At 32.1% G+C, this 20,719-nt stretch overlaps 1 protein-coding gene across 1 annotated transcript; it reads right to left on the reverse strand.

Moving 5' to 3' along the window:
• Positions 1-581: 581 nt before the first annotated feature.
• On the reverse strand, positions 582-19,817 carry LOC145286318 (E3 ubiquitin-protein ligase TRAIP-like). The gene is made up of 4 exons (XM_080135232.1): positions 19,530-19,817; positions 13,987-14,223; positions 8,879-9,168; positions 582-1,453 (listed from the first exon to the last, which is right to left on the reverse strand). The coding sequence occupies exons 2-4, from the start codon at positions 14,214-14,216 to the stop codon at positions 693-695; spliced, it is 1,281 nt and encodes a 426-aa protein (XP_079991358.1). The 5' UTR covers positions 14,217-14,223; positions 19,530-19,817; the 3' UTR covers positions 582-692.
• Positions 19,818-20,719: the final 902 nt, after the last annotated feature.

A 20,719-nucleotide genomic window follows, 5' to 3' on the forward strand; every position in this document is an offset into this window, starting at 1 on the left:
TTTTTTTAGTTATTCAACAATATTTTATTATGCCAAGCATGTATGCCAACATGCTGACAGGAATGTTATGCTGAAAAGAAATGTCCAAAGATGTTCATGTACATATTGAAAACTTGTATGATTTCCTGTTGATCCAGATTTTAGTTCTGAAATAAGGAAATTTATCCAAAATTCACAAAGACCAGAGGGTTCTACCCAGAATTCCCATTATTTATTAAAAAAAAAAAAAAAATAAATAAAGAGAAATCTGTATGATGTATTCACGACAAAATGAAAACATATTCCAAAATTCATGTGAATTGCTCAAATAGTTTTATTTTTATAAAATCATTTGTAGTTTGAATTATGATTGTCTTTTTAGATTGTTTTTTTTTAAATGACAGACAAGACAGCTGCTGTTTGATTACCCATAAAATTTTCTTATTTAAAAAAAACAAAACTATTTGCTTAATTTTGGTAATTTTTGGAATATGATATTTTTGTTTCATCATGTGTACATATATTATAGAAATTTTTCTTTTATTTTTAATACAGGGAGAATTCTGGACAAGAACCAGAGTATTGATGTCAGAGATCAAGGGTTAAGTTTGAAGGTTTGTAATTCTTTAATTATTCTAACTGTTGTAGAAAATAACCAAAGAAAATGTAGAACTGTGTCACCTTAAAACTATGGAAACTAAAGACAATAATTGTTACTTGAAAAACGTGGAACTTATTTTGTTGGAATTTGTGTTCTTTTGTAGAACATTAAGGGGTCGTAATGGTTTCTTGCCCAAGCCAATAAGCGATTGCGTGAATGATGTATGCCCCCCTAAACCATTATAACCACGCCGGAAGTTCTGTAAAATTGGGACCTGAGGAGAGCGGTCAATAACTACCTGGGAGCAAGAGTTCGCTAAAGGTTGTTTTGGAGTGGGCAGTAAACGGGATTTCTTGCTCGCAGCAGACGTCAATCGGAAATTCATTATTTGTTTGCCGCTTTCATCGTCATCGTCGATTGCAATGCAAGATCGTTTAGACTGGCTATTGTCTATCGAAGGAGGTCTATCAAAGTGAGTAGCGGGTAACGACGATGATAAACAATCTGAAGAAATAATGTCTTCCTTACGGACTTTTGGAGAGGAAGGAGAAAGCGCAGAAAGATTACGAGAATGTCTTTGGGCAACTTTTGCACGTAGACTTTCTTCACGTTTTTCAGCCTCATTTAATTGATCTTCCATTCGTTGACTTTGTTCTTTTAGCATGTCGTTCTCTGAATTAACCTCCTCCAGCTGGACACGTAGTGATGCCAGATCCTTTCGGGTCTGATCCAATTCCAAACGTTGGAGTTTCTTGGAACGCTTACATTGCATGTATTCTCGCTTAATAATTGAACACATATTGGCCAGTCGGTCAAGAGCAGCAGATCCAGGTGTAAGCGTCTGCAATAATTCTTTACTGTCACTTTCACTATCTAAAAAAAAAATTGGGGAAAAAAAAAAAAAAAAAAAAAAATCATGATATTCTTTTATAATTAATGGTTAAGCAGAATGAACAGCAATCGGAAAAGACTGAAACTAACGAAGTGGAGAAAGATAGCAAAAAAAAAAAAAAAAAAAAAAAAAAAAAAAAAAAAAAGAGAAATTTGCAAAAATGAAAAATCCCAATTCAGGATTAATAAAAAATATAAAGATAGAAGGTTATAGTCAGCTAACATACTTCCTACATTCTGGTGTAGCAAAGCAAATCAGTTCCTTCGCATTTTTCTCTCATGTCTATATCTCCCCTGTGCATGTACTGTTTTTTTTAGCATTTTCCATTTTTTTTTTTAACTTAAGAATTATTGAAATTTTTTTTTTTCTTTTTCGGAATTATTGAAAACACTTTAGTGGTTCTTTTTTTTGTTTTTTGGGATGATGGTTTAGTTATATGAAAGTATATTTTATAGTAATTTCAGAATGGAACAAATTATCTAATGTTACTTCCCAACCACGACAATATTAGCAAAATAAGAACAGATGAAATCAAAGTTGAGCAATTTTCAAATAACAAAGAAAAAAAAATATACATTATGCAAGAATTTAAAAAGTTTTGTTTATTTGTTCATTGGTGTTTAACAACCTTGCAACCATGATACGGTCATCTTAGGTCAAACTTTTTTTTTTTTTAAATTCAGTTTTTATGTTTCATTTCATTTAGTTGTTTTTACTGAGCAGGATTTGACAATTCATAATCTGTGATCATTTTGTTAGATTTTAATGGCTTTTTTTTTTTTCGGAGGGGAGGCATTATTTTGGTCATCATTTTGGAGAGATTGTTTTCAATTATTCGTCTGGTGAAAAAAATAATTCACATTTCTATTCATTTGTTTCTAGTTGGATGTTATTTTCTTAATACTGGATTTTGTTGTAATATGTTCATAATAATTAGTTTCTTTAAGAAACAGTATTATTTGAGAAAAAGCTATGTTTTCAAAAAATGTATCGATTTTTTTTTTTGTGGACTGTTATCCTCATCTTCATAGTTATTGTTTCACGATGTCTCAGCCATTATTCCTGACCTTATTCACGTGGTTAACCACAACGAGATAGAAATGCCAAGTTTTGTAATCGTATCCCAGTAATTACTGCCTTCCATAGCTGTTGTCTCATCATGTTTTAGCCAACTAATCTTCTGGCCTGCTTGAGTAGAATTGAAACTGCTATCTTCAGCCAATACTCACCTGGAACTGTAGAGCATCAACGTCTCTATCCACTGAGCCATGGGCCCTGAAGGAATAGTAGGTCGATAACAGTCCACAAAAAAAAAAAAAATTAAAAAAGAAAATGAAAATAAAAACAAAAAAAAAAACACATTTAAACTTCATGAAGCCTAATCTGAAAGAATTTAAAAAAAAAAAAAAAAAATGTAATTTTCAAATAATGTTTTTATATTTGCTGTGTACGTATGTGCATAATTTTTTTGCATTAGATTAACATGTACGTGGGTGCATAATTTTTTTGCATTAGATTAACATGTATGTGGGTGCATTATTTTTTTGCATTAGATTAACATGTACGTGGGCGCATCATTTTTTGCATTAGATTAACATGTACGTGGGTGCATCATTTTTTTGTATTAGATTAACATGTACGTGGGCACATAATTTTTTTGCATTAGATTAACATGTACGTGGGTGCATAATTTTTTTGTATTAGATTAACATGTACGTGGGTGCATAATTTTTTTGTATTAGATTAACATGTACGTGGGTGCATAATTTTTTTGCATTAGTTTAACATGTACGTGGGCGCATCATTTTTTGCATTAGATTAACATGTACGTGGGTGCATAATTTTTTTGTATTAGATTAACATGTATGTGGGTGCATAATTTTTTTGCATTAGATTAACATGTACGTGGGCGCATCATTTTTTGCATTAGATTAACATGTACGTGGGTGCATAATTTTTTTGTATTAGATTAACATGTACGTGGGTGCATAATTTTTTTGCATTAGATTAACATGTACGTGGGTGCATAATTTTTTTGCATTAGATTAACATGTACGTGGGTGCATAATTTTTTTGCATTAGATTAACATGTACGTGGACGCATCATTTTTTGCATTAGATTAACATGTATGTGGGTGCATAATTTTTTTGTATTAGATTAACATGTACGTGGGTGCATAATTTTTTTGTATTAGATTAACATGTACGTGGGTGCATAATTTTTTTGTATTAGATTAACATGTATGTGGGTGCATAATTTTTTTGTATTAGATTAACATGTACGTGGGTGCATCATTTTTTGCATTAGATTAACATGTATGTGGGTGCATAATTTTTTTGTATTAGATTAACATGTACGTGGACGCATCATTTTTTGCATTAGATTAACATGTATGTGGGTGCATAATTTTTTTGCATTAGATTAACATGTATGTGGGCGCATCATTTTTTTGCATTAGATTAACATGTATGTGGGTGCATTATTTTTTTGCATTAGATTAACATGTACTTGGGCGCATCATTTTTTGCATTAGATTAACATGTACGTGGGTGCATCATTTTTTTGTATTAGATTAACATGTACGTGGGCACATAATTTTTTTGCATTAGATTAACATGTACGTGGGTGCATAATTTTTTTGCATTAGATTAACATGTACGTGGGTACATAATTTTTTTGCATTAGATTAACATGTACGTGGGTGCATAATTTTTTTGCATTAGATTAACATGTACGTGGACGCATCATTTTTTGCATTAGATTAACATGTATGTGGGTGCATAATTTTTTTGTATTAGATTAACATGTACGTGGGTGCATAATTTTTTTGTATTAGATTAACATGTACGTGGGTGCATAATTTTTTTGTATAAGATTAACATGTATGTGGGTGCATAATTTTTTTGTATTAGATTAACATGTACGTGGGCGCATCATTTTTTGCATTAGATTAACATGTATGTGGGTGCATAATTTTTTTGTATTAGATTAACATGTACGTGGACGCATCATTTTTTGCATTAGATTAACATGTATGTGGGTGCATAATTTTTTTGCATTAGATTAACATGTATGTGGGCGCATCATTTTTTTGCATTAGATTAACATGTATGTGGGTGCATTATTTTTTTGCATTAGATTAACATGTACTTGGGCGCATCATTTTTTGCATTAGATTAACATGTACGTGGGTGCATCATTTTTTTGTATTAGATTAACATGTACGTGGGCACATAATTTTTTTGCATTAGATTAACATGTACGTGGGTGCATAATTTTTTTGTATTAGATTAACATGTACGTGGGTGCATAATTTTTTTGTATTAGATTAACATGTACGTGGGTGCATAATGTTTTTGCATTAGTTTAACATGTACGTGGGCGCATCATTTTTTGCATTAGATTAACATGTACGTGGGTGCATAATTTTTTTGTATTAGATTAACATGTATGTGGGTGCATAATTTTTTTGCATTAGATTAACATGTACGTGGGCGCATCATTTTTTGCATTAGATTAACATGTACGTGGGTGCATAATTTTTTTGTATTAGATTAACATGTACGTGGGTGCATAATTTTTTTGCATTAGATTAACATGTACGTGGGTACATAATTTTTTTGCATTAGATTAACATGTACGTGGGTGCATAATTTTTTTGCATTAGATTAACATGTACGTGGACGCATCATTTTTTGCATTAGATTAACATGTATGTGGGTGCATAATTTTTTTGTATTAGATTAACATGTACGTGGGTGCATAATTTTTTTGTATTAGATTAACATGTACGTGGGTGCATAATTTTTTTGTATTAGATTAACATGTACGTGGGTGCATAATTTTTTTGTATTAGATTAACATGTATGTGGGTGCATAATTTTTTTGTATTAGATTAACATGTACGTGGGCGCATCATTTTTTGCATTAGATTAACATGTATGTGGGTGCATAATTTTTTTGTATTAGATTAACATGTACGTGGGTGCATATTTTTTTTGCATTAGATTAACATGTACGTGGGCACATAATTTTTTTGCATTAGATTAACATGTACGTGGGCACATAATTTTTTTGTATTAGATTAACATGTACGTGGGCACATAATTTTTTTGCATTAGATTAACATGTACGTGGGTGCATAATTTTTTTGCATTAGATTAACATGTATGTGGGTGCATAATTTTTTTGTATTAGATTAAAATGTACGTGGGTGCATAATTTTTTTGCATTAGATTAACATGTACGTGGGCGCATCATTTTTTGCTGGGTGCATAATTTTTTTGTATTAGATTAACATGTACGTGGGTGCATAATTTTTTTGCATTAGATTAACATGTATGTGGACGCATCATTTTTTGCATTAGATTAACATGTATGTAGGTGCATAATTTTTTTGTATTAGATTAACATGTACGTGGGTGCATAATTTTTTTGCATTAGATTAACATGTATGTGGGTGCATAATTTTTTTGCATTAGATTAACATGTATGTGGGTGCATCCTTTTTTGCATTAGATTAACATGTACGTGGGTGCATAATTTTTTTGCATTAGATTAACATGTACGTGGACGCATCATTTTTTGCATTAGATTAACATGTATGTGGGTGCATAATTTTTTTGCATTAGATTAACATGTACGTGGACGCATCATTTTTTGCATTAGATTAACATGTATGTGGGTGCATAATTTTTTTGTATTAGATTAACATGTATGTGGGTGCATAATTTTTTTGCATTAGATTAACATGTGGGTGCATAATTTTTTTGTATTAGATTAACATGTACGTGGGTGCATAATTTTTTTGCATTAGATTAACATGTACGTGGGTGCATAATTTTTTTGTATTAGATTAACATGTATGTGGGTGCATAATTTTTTTGCATTAGATTAACATGTACGTGGGCACATCATTTTTTGCATTAGATTAACATGTACGTGGGTGCATAATTTTTTTGTATTAGATTAACATGTACGTGGGTGCATAATTTTTTTGCATTAGATTAACATGTACGTGGGCGCATCATTTTTTGCATTAGATTAACATGTACGTGGGTGCATAATTTTTTTGTATTAGATTAACATGTATGTGGGTGCATAATTTTTTTACATTAGATTAACATGTACGTGGGTGCATAATTTTTTTGCATTAGATTAACATGTACGTGGGTGCATAATTTTTTTGCATTAGATTAACATGTACGTGGGTTCATAATTTTTTTGTATTAGATTAACATGTATGTGGGTGCATAATTTTTTTGCATTAGATTAACATGTACGTGGGTGCATCATTTTTTTGCATTAGATTAACATGTACGTGGGTGCATAATTTTTTTGCATTAGATTAACATGTACGTGGGTGCATCATTTTTTTGCATTAGATTAACATGTACGTGGGTGCATAATTTTTTTGCATTAGATTAACATGATCCTTGATGTCTCCTTGATAAATACTCAGCATTATAATGATCAAGGGCAAGTGGAGTAACAGGGTTCGTACCGATTTTCAATGTCCATTTTCAAGGACTTTTTACGTCTTTGCAAAGTTTTTCAAGGTCTTCTCTAGACAAAATTCAAATTTTCAAAACAAAATTTGGAGCTTGTTCAACAATCCACAGCAATTCAAAAAAGTGGTAAAAAAAATGAAATATATAACAAATGAATGCTATCATAGCCAATAGCAGTTACTTTGCAAATCAGTGAACATTCTTACCATTATGTCAAATGCAAGCATTAAATATGGTAAGCGATCTTGTAAAGGAATTTCCAGAAAAACATTTCATGATATTTACACTCTTACATCTATCATCATTGCCTTAGTAGAAAGGAGATTGTATGGTCGTTACATCAATCAATAGAGGGGGGATGAAAATTATTTAGTGAACGCACAACCCCACTATCCAACAACCATGAGTTTTTGATGCTTTTAAATAGTTTTAAATGTATTTTTTTTATTTCATCTCAAATATTAACTCTCTTTACAACTTAAATTTCCAACCAAGCTAGCTACCATCTTATCATTGTTTTTTTCAGCTCAGCCAGTCTCAGAGGTTATCATAATTTTTGGGTGGAGGGGGGGGGGGATTGGAGAGTTTCGTATGCAGAAGGAAAGATTGGGGAGGGGGAGGAATAAAAGTTATACTTTCCTTTATCCTGAGGTAGTTTTGTTTTGTGATAATGGGACGTAACTCTTGCATCCACAATCCTATACAATTTGAAAACATGTATTTTGATTTTATTTTCAATATTTAATATTTTAATTGTATTTTTAATACTTAAAAATGATTTAAAAGTATTTATTTCGATTTTATTTTTAATGTTTACACAAATTTTTACTGTACATAAATAAGGAATACAATTTTCGAGGCCTTTCAAGGATTTTTCAAGGTAAAAATAGAAATAAGGCCATTTCAAGGACTTTTCAAATCTATATGAACCCTGGTAATTATAGGAATCAAGTGGTGTCCTTCTCTAAAGATCAGTCTAGCAGCTAATAAAAAGGGAGCCTTCAGGTTGCCCTTGACTATAGTCTGCGATTTTGCTTAGCTTTTCAGCAGTGAAGATACGATCAAAGTTGGTAGTCTTAACGTTTTTTTTGTTTGTTTTTTTAATCTATTTATAAATGCTGGTGACTGTTGCTCCAACTTTATTCTAATCTTGCTAAGAAAGTATGTAACAATACTCAGATTATCTAGCATCAAATGGAAACTAGGCAAAGGATGGTATATAAATCTACAAGGCATATATAGCAGAATATAACAAAACAAAATTTAATCCATTATGGAGGTAGGGCAAATATAAGGAGATAGGTTTGATCTAAAATAATCCATATATCGATGACGACAATCTTGTGTAAAATTGTTTTTATGAATTCTATACCCAGATTTTATGTATCTGAAAATTGTAAGAGACTATTACAAAACATTTAATTTTAATTAAAAATTGAATTTAATGAAGCAAAAGAAATGTGGATGCTTACTTAGAATTGCACCTATTTAAAAAGAGCAAAAATACAGAAAAATCTTAAGGATGTGCATACCCATCAGAGAATGAAAATGTCATATTCCAAATATTACGTAAATTGATCAAGTATTTTTTTTTTAATAAGAAAATCAAATTTTATTACTAGCCGGATGGGACAGGCAATATGTACCATATTTTTTTAGGTTAAATTAAAATTCAAGCGCGGCCAACTAAATTCAACTAATGAGATTTTTCTATAAGAGATTATCAATGGCTGCCAAAAATACTTAATCACAAAATCGTAAAATTTATTTTTTTTTTAATATATCTTCATTCCGTGATGATTACATACACCATAAAGATTTTTCTATATATTTTTTTTTTTTTTAAATAAGTGGAATCCTAAATAAACACCGAGTTGAAAGATCTTACGACAAACCTTTGACAAGTCGTTCAATTTGCCGATAGTGATGAAGAAGGTCTTTCAGCTTGAAGCATTCTTTTTCTGTATCTTTCCAACTTTGTTCGCAAGATTGATAGAATTGCAACTGCTTTTGCAGATCCCTCTTTTCGACAATCATCGTCTTCAACTGCTTGCAGACATCTTCATAACAAGAAGACAGTTCTTGTTTGCTCTCCAAACACTCATTCAATTCGCCCGTCAAAGTTTTCACTTTAAGATCAGCCTGAGCAACACGGGCCCGAAAATTATTCAGGTCATTCAACATCCTTTGATAAAAACAGAAAAAGAAAAAATATGGAAATTTTTAGTTAAATTCTGTAGAATTACAACAAAATTTATTGTTTGATAAAGGAGTACAGATAATTATGAAAGTCTTAGAAATTTTTATACTAATATTTATTGGACTTTATGTTTACAAACTGTAATCTTACTGCATTTCATTTATATATATTTCCCCAAAACCTCTGGCCTTGATGAAGGGGAGACTAAAACTTGTTGCTATGGTTTCAAATGATATGAAATAACACCAAGGGGAGACTTTATTCCAAATATTTCTCCTATGTTATATGTCCGCTCTTTTTTTTTTTTTTATTACATTTTCACCCCAAACAAGGCACATTGCCACTTTGGTGTAGGGGGCTACTATCAGGGGAAACAACTACTGGGGTACTATGTAGAGATTTGGGCAGCAAGATGTTGGTTCACGTTGCACTTGAACTTCTGCATGTCAGTACAGTTGGGGAAGCAGTGACCTGTATATATATATTATTCCTTAATTGGAATTCATTTTTGAGATGAGCATTATATATTAATTTATTTTTATTTCGGACTATTATTCTCATCTTTATTAGTTGTTGATTTTTCATCTTTTATTGGTTTTGTTTATTCACAACGTTTCGGCCAACTATTCCCCTGGCCTTCGTCAGGTGGTAACCGCGATGGATAGGAACTTCGAATCACCTAACTACATTCTCAGCCATCACTGCCATCCGTAGTTGTTGTCATCTCACCACATTTTGACCAATTAACCTCTGGCACGCTTTGGGTGGGATTGAAACCTATTGTTCCTATCCGTCGCGGTTACCACCTGACGAAGGCCAGAGGAATAGTTGGCCGAAATGTTGTGAATAAAACAAAAACCAATAAAAGATCAAAAAACAACAACTAATAAAGATGAGAATAATAGTCCAAAATAAAAATAAATTAATAAGCAGTGACCTGGAATGGAATTCCAAAGTCTAGCGGTTTTGGGGAAGAAACTACTGGAGTAGAAAGATCTTTTACATCTAGGGATCTTTACATTGTGCGGGTGGGATTTTGCAGCTTGTCGGGGCACAAGTGCTAGCAGTTCATCAGAGCATTCACCATTAAAATACTTGTAGAACAGGCAGAGGGATGCAATGTTTCATCGATGGGACAGAGGCTGAAGCTTAGATGCCAGTTTAGGGCCTATCAGATTTGCGACTCTTTTGAACCTTGTCAAGGAGTGAGACTAGTAGCCGATGCACCAGCCCAAATATGACAGCAATACTCCATACATGTGCGAATGGTTGCCTTATAGAGGTACAGGATACTTTCAGGTGTTAGTAGTTTTCTAGCACGGTAGAGAGAGCCCACCTTCCTTGCAGCGGCCCTGGCAATGCCCTCGATGTAATTCTTTTAGAAATGGGATACAATTGTGATATCTCTAGTATCAAATAATCCTTATACACTGTGAAATTTACTTTATGTATGAACACCAAAGAGAGGAGATATAACAACTGAGAAAATTTTGGAATCAAGTCTCCCCTTGCTGTTATTTCAGAACATTTGAAACCATAGCAAAAAGTTTTATAGTCTCTCTTCCATCAAGGCCAGAGGTTTTCGGAAAATATCAGATATTTTGTAATTCATATGCAAAACTAGGAAAACAAATGACTATGACTAAAACATTTTATGGCTGTAAATAAATGCCAAAAAGTAGGTTCTGGATGATCCTCTTAATGTGCCACCTTAAACGCAAATGTCACATAGCCCACAACAAAATTCAGGTCATTAGCTTTCCAACAAACCTTTATTTGTTAAATTCTGATCAATAGTTGGTGAAATTTCAAACTCATAAAATTGTCAAAAAGAGTGGTAAATATCTATAGTTGTAGCCAAGTTGAATATTGAAATGCTCATGGGGCAAAACTACATGAAAGTTTGCAGGCTTTTTGAAGATTATAATATCATTCAATGGTTAAAATTTTATGACAATTGGTAAAAAAGAACCTATATTTTCAAACCAACAAAATATGCTCAAATTTGCCTCTGTATATATAGTGTCCTGGCAAGCAGCTTCAGTTTCGCTGCTTCAGTTGTCTCCCCTGTGGCCTTGCCAGGCCACTAATCTATATATCTATAAAAGTGAAATTGTCTGCGTGTGTATGTATGTATGTATGTGTGTATGTACATTTTCCTACCAAACTACTCTGCCAATTTTTAGTCTACAAATTAGTTTTCAGCCAGAAATTTGGCTGTCAAGGGGTCAAAGTTCAAAGATTTGACCTTTGAAAACTCTACCAAACTCCTCCAATTTTGGGTCTAAACACTTGAAATTTTAGATGTAGGTTACTTGGACATGGATCAAACTTTTTAATTTGATTTGAGCCCAAAACAATAAATGTTAAGAAGTCGAAATTGGGGTCAAAGTTTTAAAACATTTGACCTCTACAGTCTCTACCAAATTACTCAGCCAATTTTTGGCCTAAACATTTGAAATTTTACATAAAGTGTATTTAAACATAGGGCAAGCTTTTTAATTGTTTTTTAGCCAAAAATTTGGCTGCCAAGGGGTCAAATCTAGCTAACTATTCAGCTAATTTTGCATAAAGGGTATTCAGACATGCAGCAAGCTTTTTAATCAGTTTTTGGAGAAAATTTGGCTGCCAAGAGGTCAAAGTTGAAAAAGTTGACCATAGTAGCTTCTACCAAACTCCTCTGCTAATTTTGGGTCTAAACACTTGAAATTTTAGATGTAGATTACCCGGACATGAGTCAAACTTTTTAATATATACATATATACATATGCGCACAAAGTTATAAATAGTACATAAGGCCCGAGCAAAGCTGGGCTGAACTGCTAGTATATATATATATATATATATATATATATATATATATATTTATATGATGATTGCAACGTCTTGTCAGACGAGTGCCACTCCCTCAGACATTTAAAATCCATGAGCCCAAATGTCTGAGGGAGTATCTATACAAATATGATGTTACAGAGTCTTAGTTTTGTACGACAGCTAAGTCTCTCTCTCTCGGTTCAAAATGTTGAGATCCAGCAACAAGCAAGAGCAAGATAGCCAGCAACAAATTAAACTGCAGACCAGCTTAATGCGGGTACTGGTCTTTCGCTTTATGGTTTTTTAAATCAGAGATTTGCTTTTCCTAGAAAGGTTGCCTTCACCACGGCTTAAGGGAGCCCTCTCTACCCCAATACACATATACACACACACACACAAATATACACGGTGCTAGTTGGCCGTTGACCCCAAAAAAAAGAGTTCATTTGCCCTTTGGAAGGTCTTGTTTTTAATCCTTCAGGGAGACTAGCCGCCCTCCTCACCAAACAAGTCTGGTGGGGGAACCAGTTTAGTCGCCGGTGACCCGACCATGAGGCAGGTAGTACTGGGTTACATGGTACCAGTAGCATATGACATGACCTGACATATGAATATATATATATAGAGAGAGAGAGGAGGGGAAAATGAATTCACAAAGACTACATATTGGTAAATATAATGAATCATTTATTTAATAAGGACATACATGCAATTATTTGGGGGATAAAGGGGACTCTTTATACCAAGGTATTTCTAAGCCTAATGCTCATCAGAAGAATAGAGAAGGTGCTAGGTGACATAATGAGGATGTGACGTCTAGCGACAGATTCAGCAGGAACAAAATAAATTAATACAATTATTGATGTTGTTAGGGGGACTATATTGAATCCTAAGATAAAGGAGGAGTGTACTATATTAAAGTGTAATGTAAAAGGGAGTATAGGGTTTCTATCATAATTTTAAATAATGTAAGTAGCTTATGTGTTTAAGATTCAAGGGGAGATATAGAGGTGGTTGGGTTGTGGTTCTATTTTATCCGTATGTAAGATGTATAGTTTCTATGTAGGGGATTTACACTAAAAGGTTTTTATCGACAGAAGTAACGGAGACAACAACAGCACTTGACGGTGTATGTTTTCAGGCGTAATATTATGATGATGAATTAAAGTGAAACGGTGTATACCCAGTAGGATTAATCAAAAGTAACGGTTATCAGAACATTACTTTTAAGAGGAAGATGGCTATATCGTGATGTTATGAGGTTAATGAAAGTTATTGTGTGGATTACATAGGGTGTATACTAGGGTTTTAATTTAGTAGGGTAGGTGGAGTTCCGAAGGTGAATTAAAGGGGCAAGTTATGAGGTGGGTATTTGTAAGAGTGTAATAATTTTCAGAAGATAACATAGTGGATAATATGAAGTAATAATCCTAGGGTTGCCCTGTTATTAGGTGTAAATGGGGAGGGGTGTGAAATATAAGGCAAAGGCATAAAGATAGGGGAGTAAAGTTGATAGAAGAGGATAAAGGGACATCCATTAATTGGGGTATGGAAGAATGGTGCGGTGTGATAATAGTAATAATAATTATAAATAGAGGGAAAAATTGTTCTCGTGAGAAAGTGAGAATTAAAGGACAAAAGAAGGGACGTTCGAGTTACGAGGCTAACAACGAAAGTAAACACCAACTTCACTTTCTACTTTTTAATTCCATCGCACTTCTTGTATACATCATGCTTACATGTATCACAAAAAACGAGTTACACTCGAATCTTTCCACAATCAACAATGGCAACTAGATTACTTGCAACTAAGTGCTGATCTCCCACACACACACACACACACACACACACAAGATCCTTTTTGTTTTGCTCAACTGACACATTTACAAGGGGAAATAATATTGTACAATTTACACGAATCCAACTAATAATTATTTAATTCATCTTAATGTTTGTGCAATTCTTCACGTTCAACCATGAATTAATTACCTCGATTCGCTGTCATCTTCAATTGTTGTGTTGTCATATTCAAAATACAGCTTCCTAATGACTTCCTTTTTGGACCACTTCTGTCGACATTTCGGGCATGTAGATGACGTGGACAGCCACGTGTCCAAGCAAGAAGAATGGAAAGTATGACCACATTTGCCAGCAGCAATGTTCAGGTCATTCTCTCCGGCCAAAAATCGGTCAGAGCAGATGATACAGCAGGCATTCATTTTAAAACTAAAAAATGTAAACAAAAACAGAAATTTTAAACCACAAATTTGTTAAAGCTTTCAAGACAACAATTGATGGAACCGAAAACAACTTGAAATTGAAAACTGATTTTTCAGAAAACGCATGTTGTTAGATAAGAATTCATTCTTTTAACAGTAAAAAAGGGGGTTTAATATGACAAGGGGCAGTAAAAAAGTACCGTTTTTCTTTGATTTAACAGAAACTATGCTTGTTTTATGTTGATTAATCGGACTATTATTCTCAACTTATGTGTTATTAGCACAATGTTTCGGTCACTGCAACCTGCGACCTTCTTCGGGTGTTGAGAACATGCTTCTTTTCCTATTAAGGAAAAAAAGGATTTGCTCTGCATTACAAGAATTCAAACTGTTTGTTTGAGGGTGGGTCTGTAATAGTCCTATTAATCAACATAACACAAGCATTCACATCTCAATTAAAAAATTTAGGATTTCAGAAACTATAGATAATCAGCACACAAATTGGTTCATGTGTACAAGCAGACCCCACCCCCCTATATTTTTATTTTCATCTTTTTTTTTTCAATTTTTTCAGCGGATTATCATTGCATGGACACTAATCAGATTATATAAAAAAATGAAGTTAATATTGAAATATTTGTAGGTGGTACTCAGATTCTAATGCAACATTTTAGTAAATCAATCACCCTATTTAGAACCACTTAACATTTTTCAGACAAATTTTGCAAATTTAGCCTTTTTTAAGCCATTTGACCTTTTCCAATTTTATTTTTTTTATTTTATTTTCCGTTATCTTCAAGTTTCGCCACTCAACATTTACAATTTTTAAATTAACAGGAAAACCCTTTGGTATACTTATGTGTTCACAGTTTCTAATACAATAAATAAATCCCCCATTGAAAAATTAAATGTGTGCACGAAAACAAACATGGTGACCATTGAAAACAATACAGAATGCTGTCCTAAATACACCTAAAATTCAACTTTTTAAAGGTAAGACTTTAGTTGGTATTCTAACACACATTGACCATTAATTATTATCCTTAGATTGATAAAATATGGCATAATCGCGTTGACACACCAGTTCTCGTCAGCTCACCGAAGTTAAGCAATGTTGAGCCTGGTTAGTACCAGATGTGTGACCATTTGGGAATTCTAGGCGCTGTATGTGCTCTCCGCTTATCTCAGCATTTGTTTCCAGTCATCCTGTACATACACTTTACTTGCCACTGGTATTTAACAATGTCGACTCGGGAGAGGTGTGGTTGAAGATTGCACACCTCCTGCCACAAAAGTTCTATGCGCAGGCACCCTTCGTGAGTATCCATAGTCTGTTAAAGACTAATGGAGGCCCCCCCCCCCACTTTTTTTTACATTGATAAATGAAAAATCCTTTAAGTAAAAATGTGTATGTATGTATGTGTGTGTTCTTATCGAATGGTTCCAATAAGGGGGATCGATTTATTGTATTAGAAACTGCACACACATAAGTAAACGGCAATGTATTTGTTACACAGCCATTTTTTTTTCTTGTGCAAGGGTTGACATGACTTGTTTTTCAAGCAAAATAAACATTTTACAATAAGTAAAAAACACTAAAAACCTATTCACCTAGGTAGAAGAGCAACTTCTTATCTTGCCTTTGGTAACATTTATTTGTTATATACTAGCAGTTCAGCTCAGCTTTGCTCAAGCCCTATGTACTGTTCATAACTTTGTGAGCATATATATATATATATATATATATATATATATATATTAAAAGGTTTGACTTGTGTCCACGTAACCTATATTTTCAAGTGCTTAGACCCAAAATTGGCGAAGAAGTTTGGTAGAGTCTGCAAAGGTCAACTCTTTCAACTTTGACCTCTTCACAGCCAAATTTAAACTGATTAAAAAGCTTGCCGCATGTCTAAATAAATAGCCTTTATGTAAAAAGGAGTTTGGTAGAGTTTTCAATGGTCAAATCGTTGAACTTTGACCCCTTCACAGCTATATTTCTAACCGAAAACCGATTAAAAAGATTTTCCCAAATCTCAATATCCCTTATGTCAAATCTCGAGTCTGTAGACTGAAAATTGAAAAATGGTAGGGGAAATGTACACACACACACACACAGACTATTTCACTTTTATAGATATATAGATTTTATTTTTTTAACACTTTTTTGAATTGCAAAACAAACTTTCATTGTTTTTTTTTTGATAATCTGGTAGATTAGTGTCCATTCGACGATAATCCGCTGAAAAAAGGCGAAAATAAAAAATAAAAAGGGGGGGGGGTACTGCTCATTCAAGGGTTGCACATTTTTTTGTTTAAAGTTTGTTTATTCTAACTTATTTATATATTTCAAATGTGGTTTTCTTAAGGTTGCATAATATCAAATAGATTTTAACTCAAAATGGTTCATGCAATATTAAAAATAAACATTTAAAATATATATATATATATATATATATAAACTGAAATAAATTAATATAAAAAAAAGTTAATATTTTATCCCCCCCCCCTCAACGCGATCTTATCAAAAGTTTTTTTTTGGGAGGGGGGTATCTTAGTTGTTTTAGATATTAAAATATACTGGAATGATGAAATAAAATATATTTAATTTTGGGTCACAATCGTTGCAGATTTTTCTTGTTTTTTCGGGAAAAGAAGTTGAAAAACATTAAAATTATTTACGTATTATGAAAAAATATTTTATTATGTATTATTTATCTTTTAAAATTTACATGTGAAATTTCAATATATTTCCGAAATAATTTCTTTTTTTTTTTAATGATTGAATTTTTAAGACCCTGAAAAAAAAAAAAAAAAAAAACCTCTAAGCTTTACTCTTAAAACTTATAAACAAACAATCTTATTGTTAATACTTTTTAAAAAACGTACTACCATGGTTGGTTTGTCGAAACAAGTTTGTTTTACAACATACACCTACGAAAAAGTGGTCTAGTGTCAGAAATCGTTAGTAAAAATTTGCGGTAAACAATGGAATATTTAAACTTACTGTCTTTCAAAGCTTATAAATTCTTGAAAAATGTAATTCAAACCCTAATTTTTTTTTTTTAATTAAAGGAGCAAAGACCAAAATTTGAAAAAAAATAACAGGTTTAATAGCAAATTATGCAATATTTGTTTTTTGTAAATCGGTTTTCCTTAAAAAAGATTTAAAAAAAACAAACAAAAAAAAAAAACGAAATTTTACTTCCTTCAATTATAAAAAATATATATAAATTCCAAAAAAATACTTACCTATAAAAACTAGTATTCGATGAGGAGTTAAATTGTTTATTGTTAAGAATTTATCCGTATTTATACTTATATTCCATGTCCTTTTTAAATAAAATACTTTTTTAAACAAGGATTAAAAACAAACGCGAACTCATTTTTTTTTTTTAAACTGTTCAAATAAAGGGAGACAGGTCTGATTCTATTCGCATTTATAATGCGCCGCATAGAAGGGACATAATTTATGTCTTTTTAATGCGTGCTGTAAACCAAAATTTAGTATTTCGGTCCTCCGTACTTTAAAAAGGAAATTATCCACTTAGAAGTTTTTATTGTTAAATAAAAAAAAACAGTTGACCGATTTTTTTTTTTTCCTCTTTAATGAAATGAGTTTTTGATTGATATATTTTAATACTTCTTTATCGACTGAATTTTTTTTTTTTGGGGGGGGGGGGGGTTATATCTAAAAAAAGAAAACATTTAGAAAAAAAATTGTTGTAAGCATCCCATAAGCTTCCACTTAAAAAAAAAAAAAAAAAAAAAAAAAAAATGGTTTTACACTTTGGACTTTACAGGAAATTTCCAAAAAGCTATTCTTTTTTTTGTTTTAAATTACAATATATTATTTATTGATCTTTTATCTTCAATTTGTGATATATAAAACTTCGGTACATAAATTAATTATTAAAATTTTAATAGACATTTAAAAATGGGGGGGTGAATTTAAAAAAAAAAAAAAAAACCGTTTGTCCAAAATATTATATTTGGTTTATTGGAAAGAGCATAAAATTTCACATTGACCCCAAAAATATCGTAAAAATGAACCAATAGAAAAATGTTGATAGATTTTTAAAGATTAAAAATAGAAAAATATTTAACTCGTAAAATTCAATTGATTTCATTATGTCAAAAAAAAAAAAAAAAAAAATGGCTGCATGAAGACGCGCTGGCTCTTTGGGGTTTGTTTTACTGTACACATAGATTCGAACACAAAACAAATATAGAACAAATAAATGCAGTCGAAATTATCTGAATATTACTGAATTATTAAAAAAAAAAAAAAACTTTAATCGTGTCAACAGGTGAAAAATTGCGGCCACCTTGTTTAAATCGAAATGGAAAATTACCTCCCTTTTGAACTCTCGTGTATCTTCGGCTTGTTTTCATTATTTTTTTTTTCTTTCTACCTTATCGATTTTCGTAATTTTTGGATATAATCGTCTTAAAAATATGAGGAACAGTTTAATGTGAATTCAGTATTACGATTTCTAAAATGTCGTCCCAATAATGTAGAAGCGCCGCACAAAAAATCATCTACAAACATTTTGAATAACTGTTCAAATTTACCTACATTAAAAAAATAAAGTACAATTTTATTTTAGAATATAACTTACAACTTAAGACCAACAAACAATTTTATTTTAAATTTGAGTTAAAGCCAAGAAAAATAGGCGAGATATTTCAACGATCACCATTAGTACATTTTGGGAGGAAAAATTAAAAAAAGAGAAAAGAAAAAAACGTAATCATGTCATGACTACGGCTATGACAATAGAATATTCTTATCATTGTTTTGACTTTCGTATCTCCGACACAGTTAATCAATCGAGAACCACATCTAAAAACATATAAGATATTAATTAATATATACTCGAGAGTCAAAATAATGAAAAGAATATTCTCTTGTCATAGCCCTCGTTTTGACACAACGTACACAACCACTCCTCAAAAAAAAATTTTTGGTGCTAATAATGCACTTACTGATCCGCGCTATTTTTTAAATCGTATTTCCAAGTTTAATAAAAGATTTATGATATGTTTTTTTATTCACTTGTAAGGTTAAAGTACAGAATAGGTACAAAACACCCTCCCCTCCCCATGTTAAGAATGGCTTTTAAATAATAACGTTATTATTTCAGCACAGATCAATAAGTGCACTGCACTATTACGAAATTTTTATAATACCTAACGGTTTGTGTGATATATATATATATATATATATATATATATATATATATGGTATATATATATAAACAATGCATTTTAGAAAATTACGATTAAATGAAAATAAAATTCGTTTCTTACCAAATTTCATTCAAAATTAAAAGCACGTTTGTTGTCTCTTCACGATCGAGTGTTTTTTTTTAATTTGAATAAAACTAATGCATATTTCTTAAATGAACTTAACGTACTTAAATGTCTCAGTACAAAAGATAAGTATATAACTACAAACGTTGTTAAAATCTTTAAATAAACGACATTATTTAATTGAGATAAAAGTGTCAATTTATTGTTGACGGTTTACTACAAAGAAGAAATTATTATACTTGGCGCCATTACGACTTGAACGCCACCTACAAGTGTTAAAGTTAAACAAATGAGGACAAGGGAGGTAACTCTAAACAACTTTCGCTGCTCGCTTAAGCCAAACACATTTCGGGTAAAAACATTATTACGCACTCCCGCTTCATGGAGAAATTAGTCCTATTTCTATTTTTCTTTCTACTTTAATGTTATTAAAATCAAATTTGACAACCATTGTTAATTATGTAGTGAAATGATTGCTATAATAATTGAAAATATGAAATAAAATTTTCTCAATATTAGTAGTTGAACAACATTAATTAGAAATCATAATTAATCATAGTTAATTGCTGAAAAATCGAAAATAACCTAATATACACGGAATAACTTATCAATCGTTTGGGGGACCCTTTTTAAGATTTGCGGCTGTAACCTTTCGTCTCAATGAGTAAAAGGAATTCTAACCAGAAAGGAGGATTAGGCTAGTTAGGAGAAATTATCTGGATCAATGGGACTACCCACTCGGAAGGGCTTTAACTGTCACCCCTCTCACCTATGGAGGCCAACTACTAGCATTGGAACTAAAATCATTGGGGTCGATTGATCTCTCACTTTTGAAGGTTACCGATCCAGATCAGAGGCTAATGGAGTGGGGCAGTTGGTGTCATACCAAAAGCCACAGTTTCATTACCAAAGGAGGCAGTATCAACACTAAAGGATGTAGCTGTAGATTGGCTGATACTTCTGGTGTTCTCACCAATATTTATACCTGTGTCACTGCCGAAATCATCGACCCAAGATTCTATTGACAAGATAATTCCACCTGTACAGAGAACACTAAGGATGCCAATACCAACGCCCAAGACAGTAGAGAAAGAGTGAGAGGACAGTCACAGTTGGCACCCAAACACTACTGTCAGTTCTTCAAAACTACATACAAGGAGCTGATGAACTCACAGGTGCCATGGAGA

This window comes from Euprymna scolopes, chromosome 10 (genome assembly GCF_053919585.1).
Source record: "Euprymna scolopes isolate OS-2025 chromosome 10, ASM5391958v1, whole genome shotgun sequence".
Classification (NCBI taxonomy): domain Eukaryota; kingdom Metazoa; phylum Mollusca; class Cephalopoda; order Sepiida; family Sepiolidae; genus Euprymna; species Euprymna scolopes.

What these genes read in the sequence shown, in the direction of transcription:
- LOC145286318 (XM_080135232.1), bottom strand. Translation starts at nt 14,216, where the DNA reads ATGAATGCCTGCTGTATCATCTGCTCTGACCGATTTTTGGCCGGAGAG. An exon ending in GAAGATGACAGCGAATCGAG is followed by an intron (nt 9,169 to 13,986) that starts GTAATTAATTCA and finishes TTTTTATCAAAG; the next exon opens with GATGTTGAATGACCTGAATA. An exon ending in AATTGAACGACTTGTCAAAG is followed by an intron (nt 1,454 to 8,878) that starts GTTTGTCGTAAG and finishes TTTTTTTTTTAG; the next exon opens with ATAGTGAAAGTGACAGTAAA.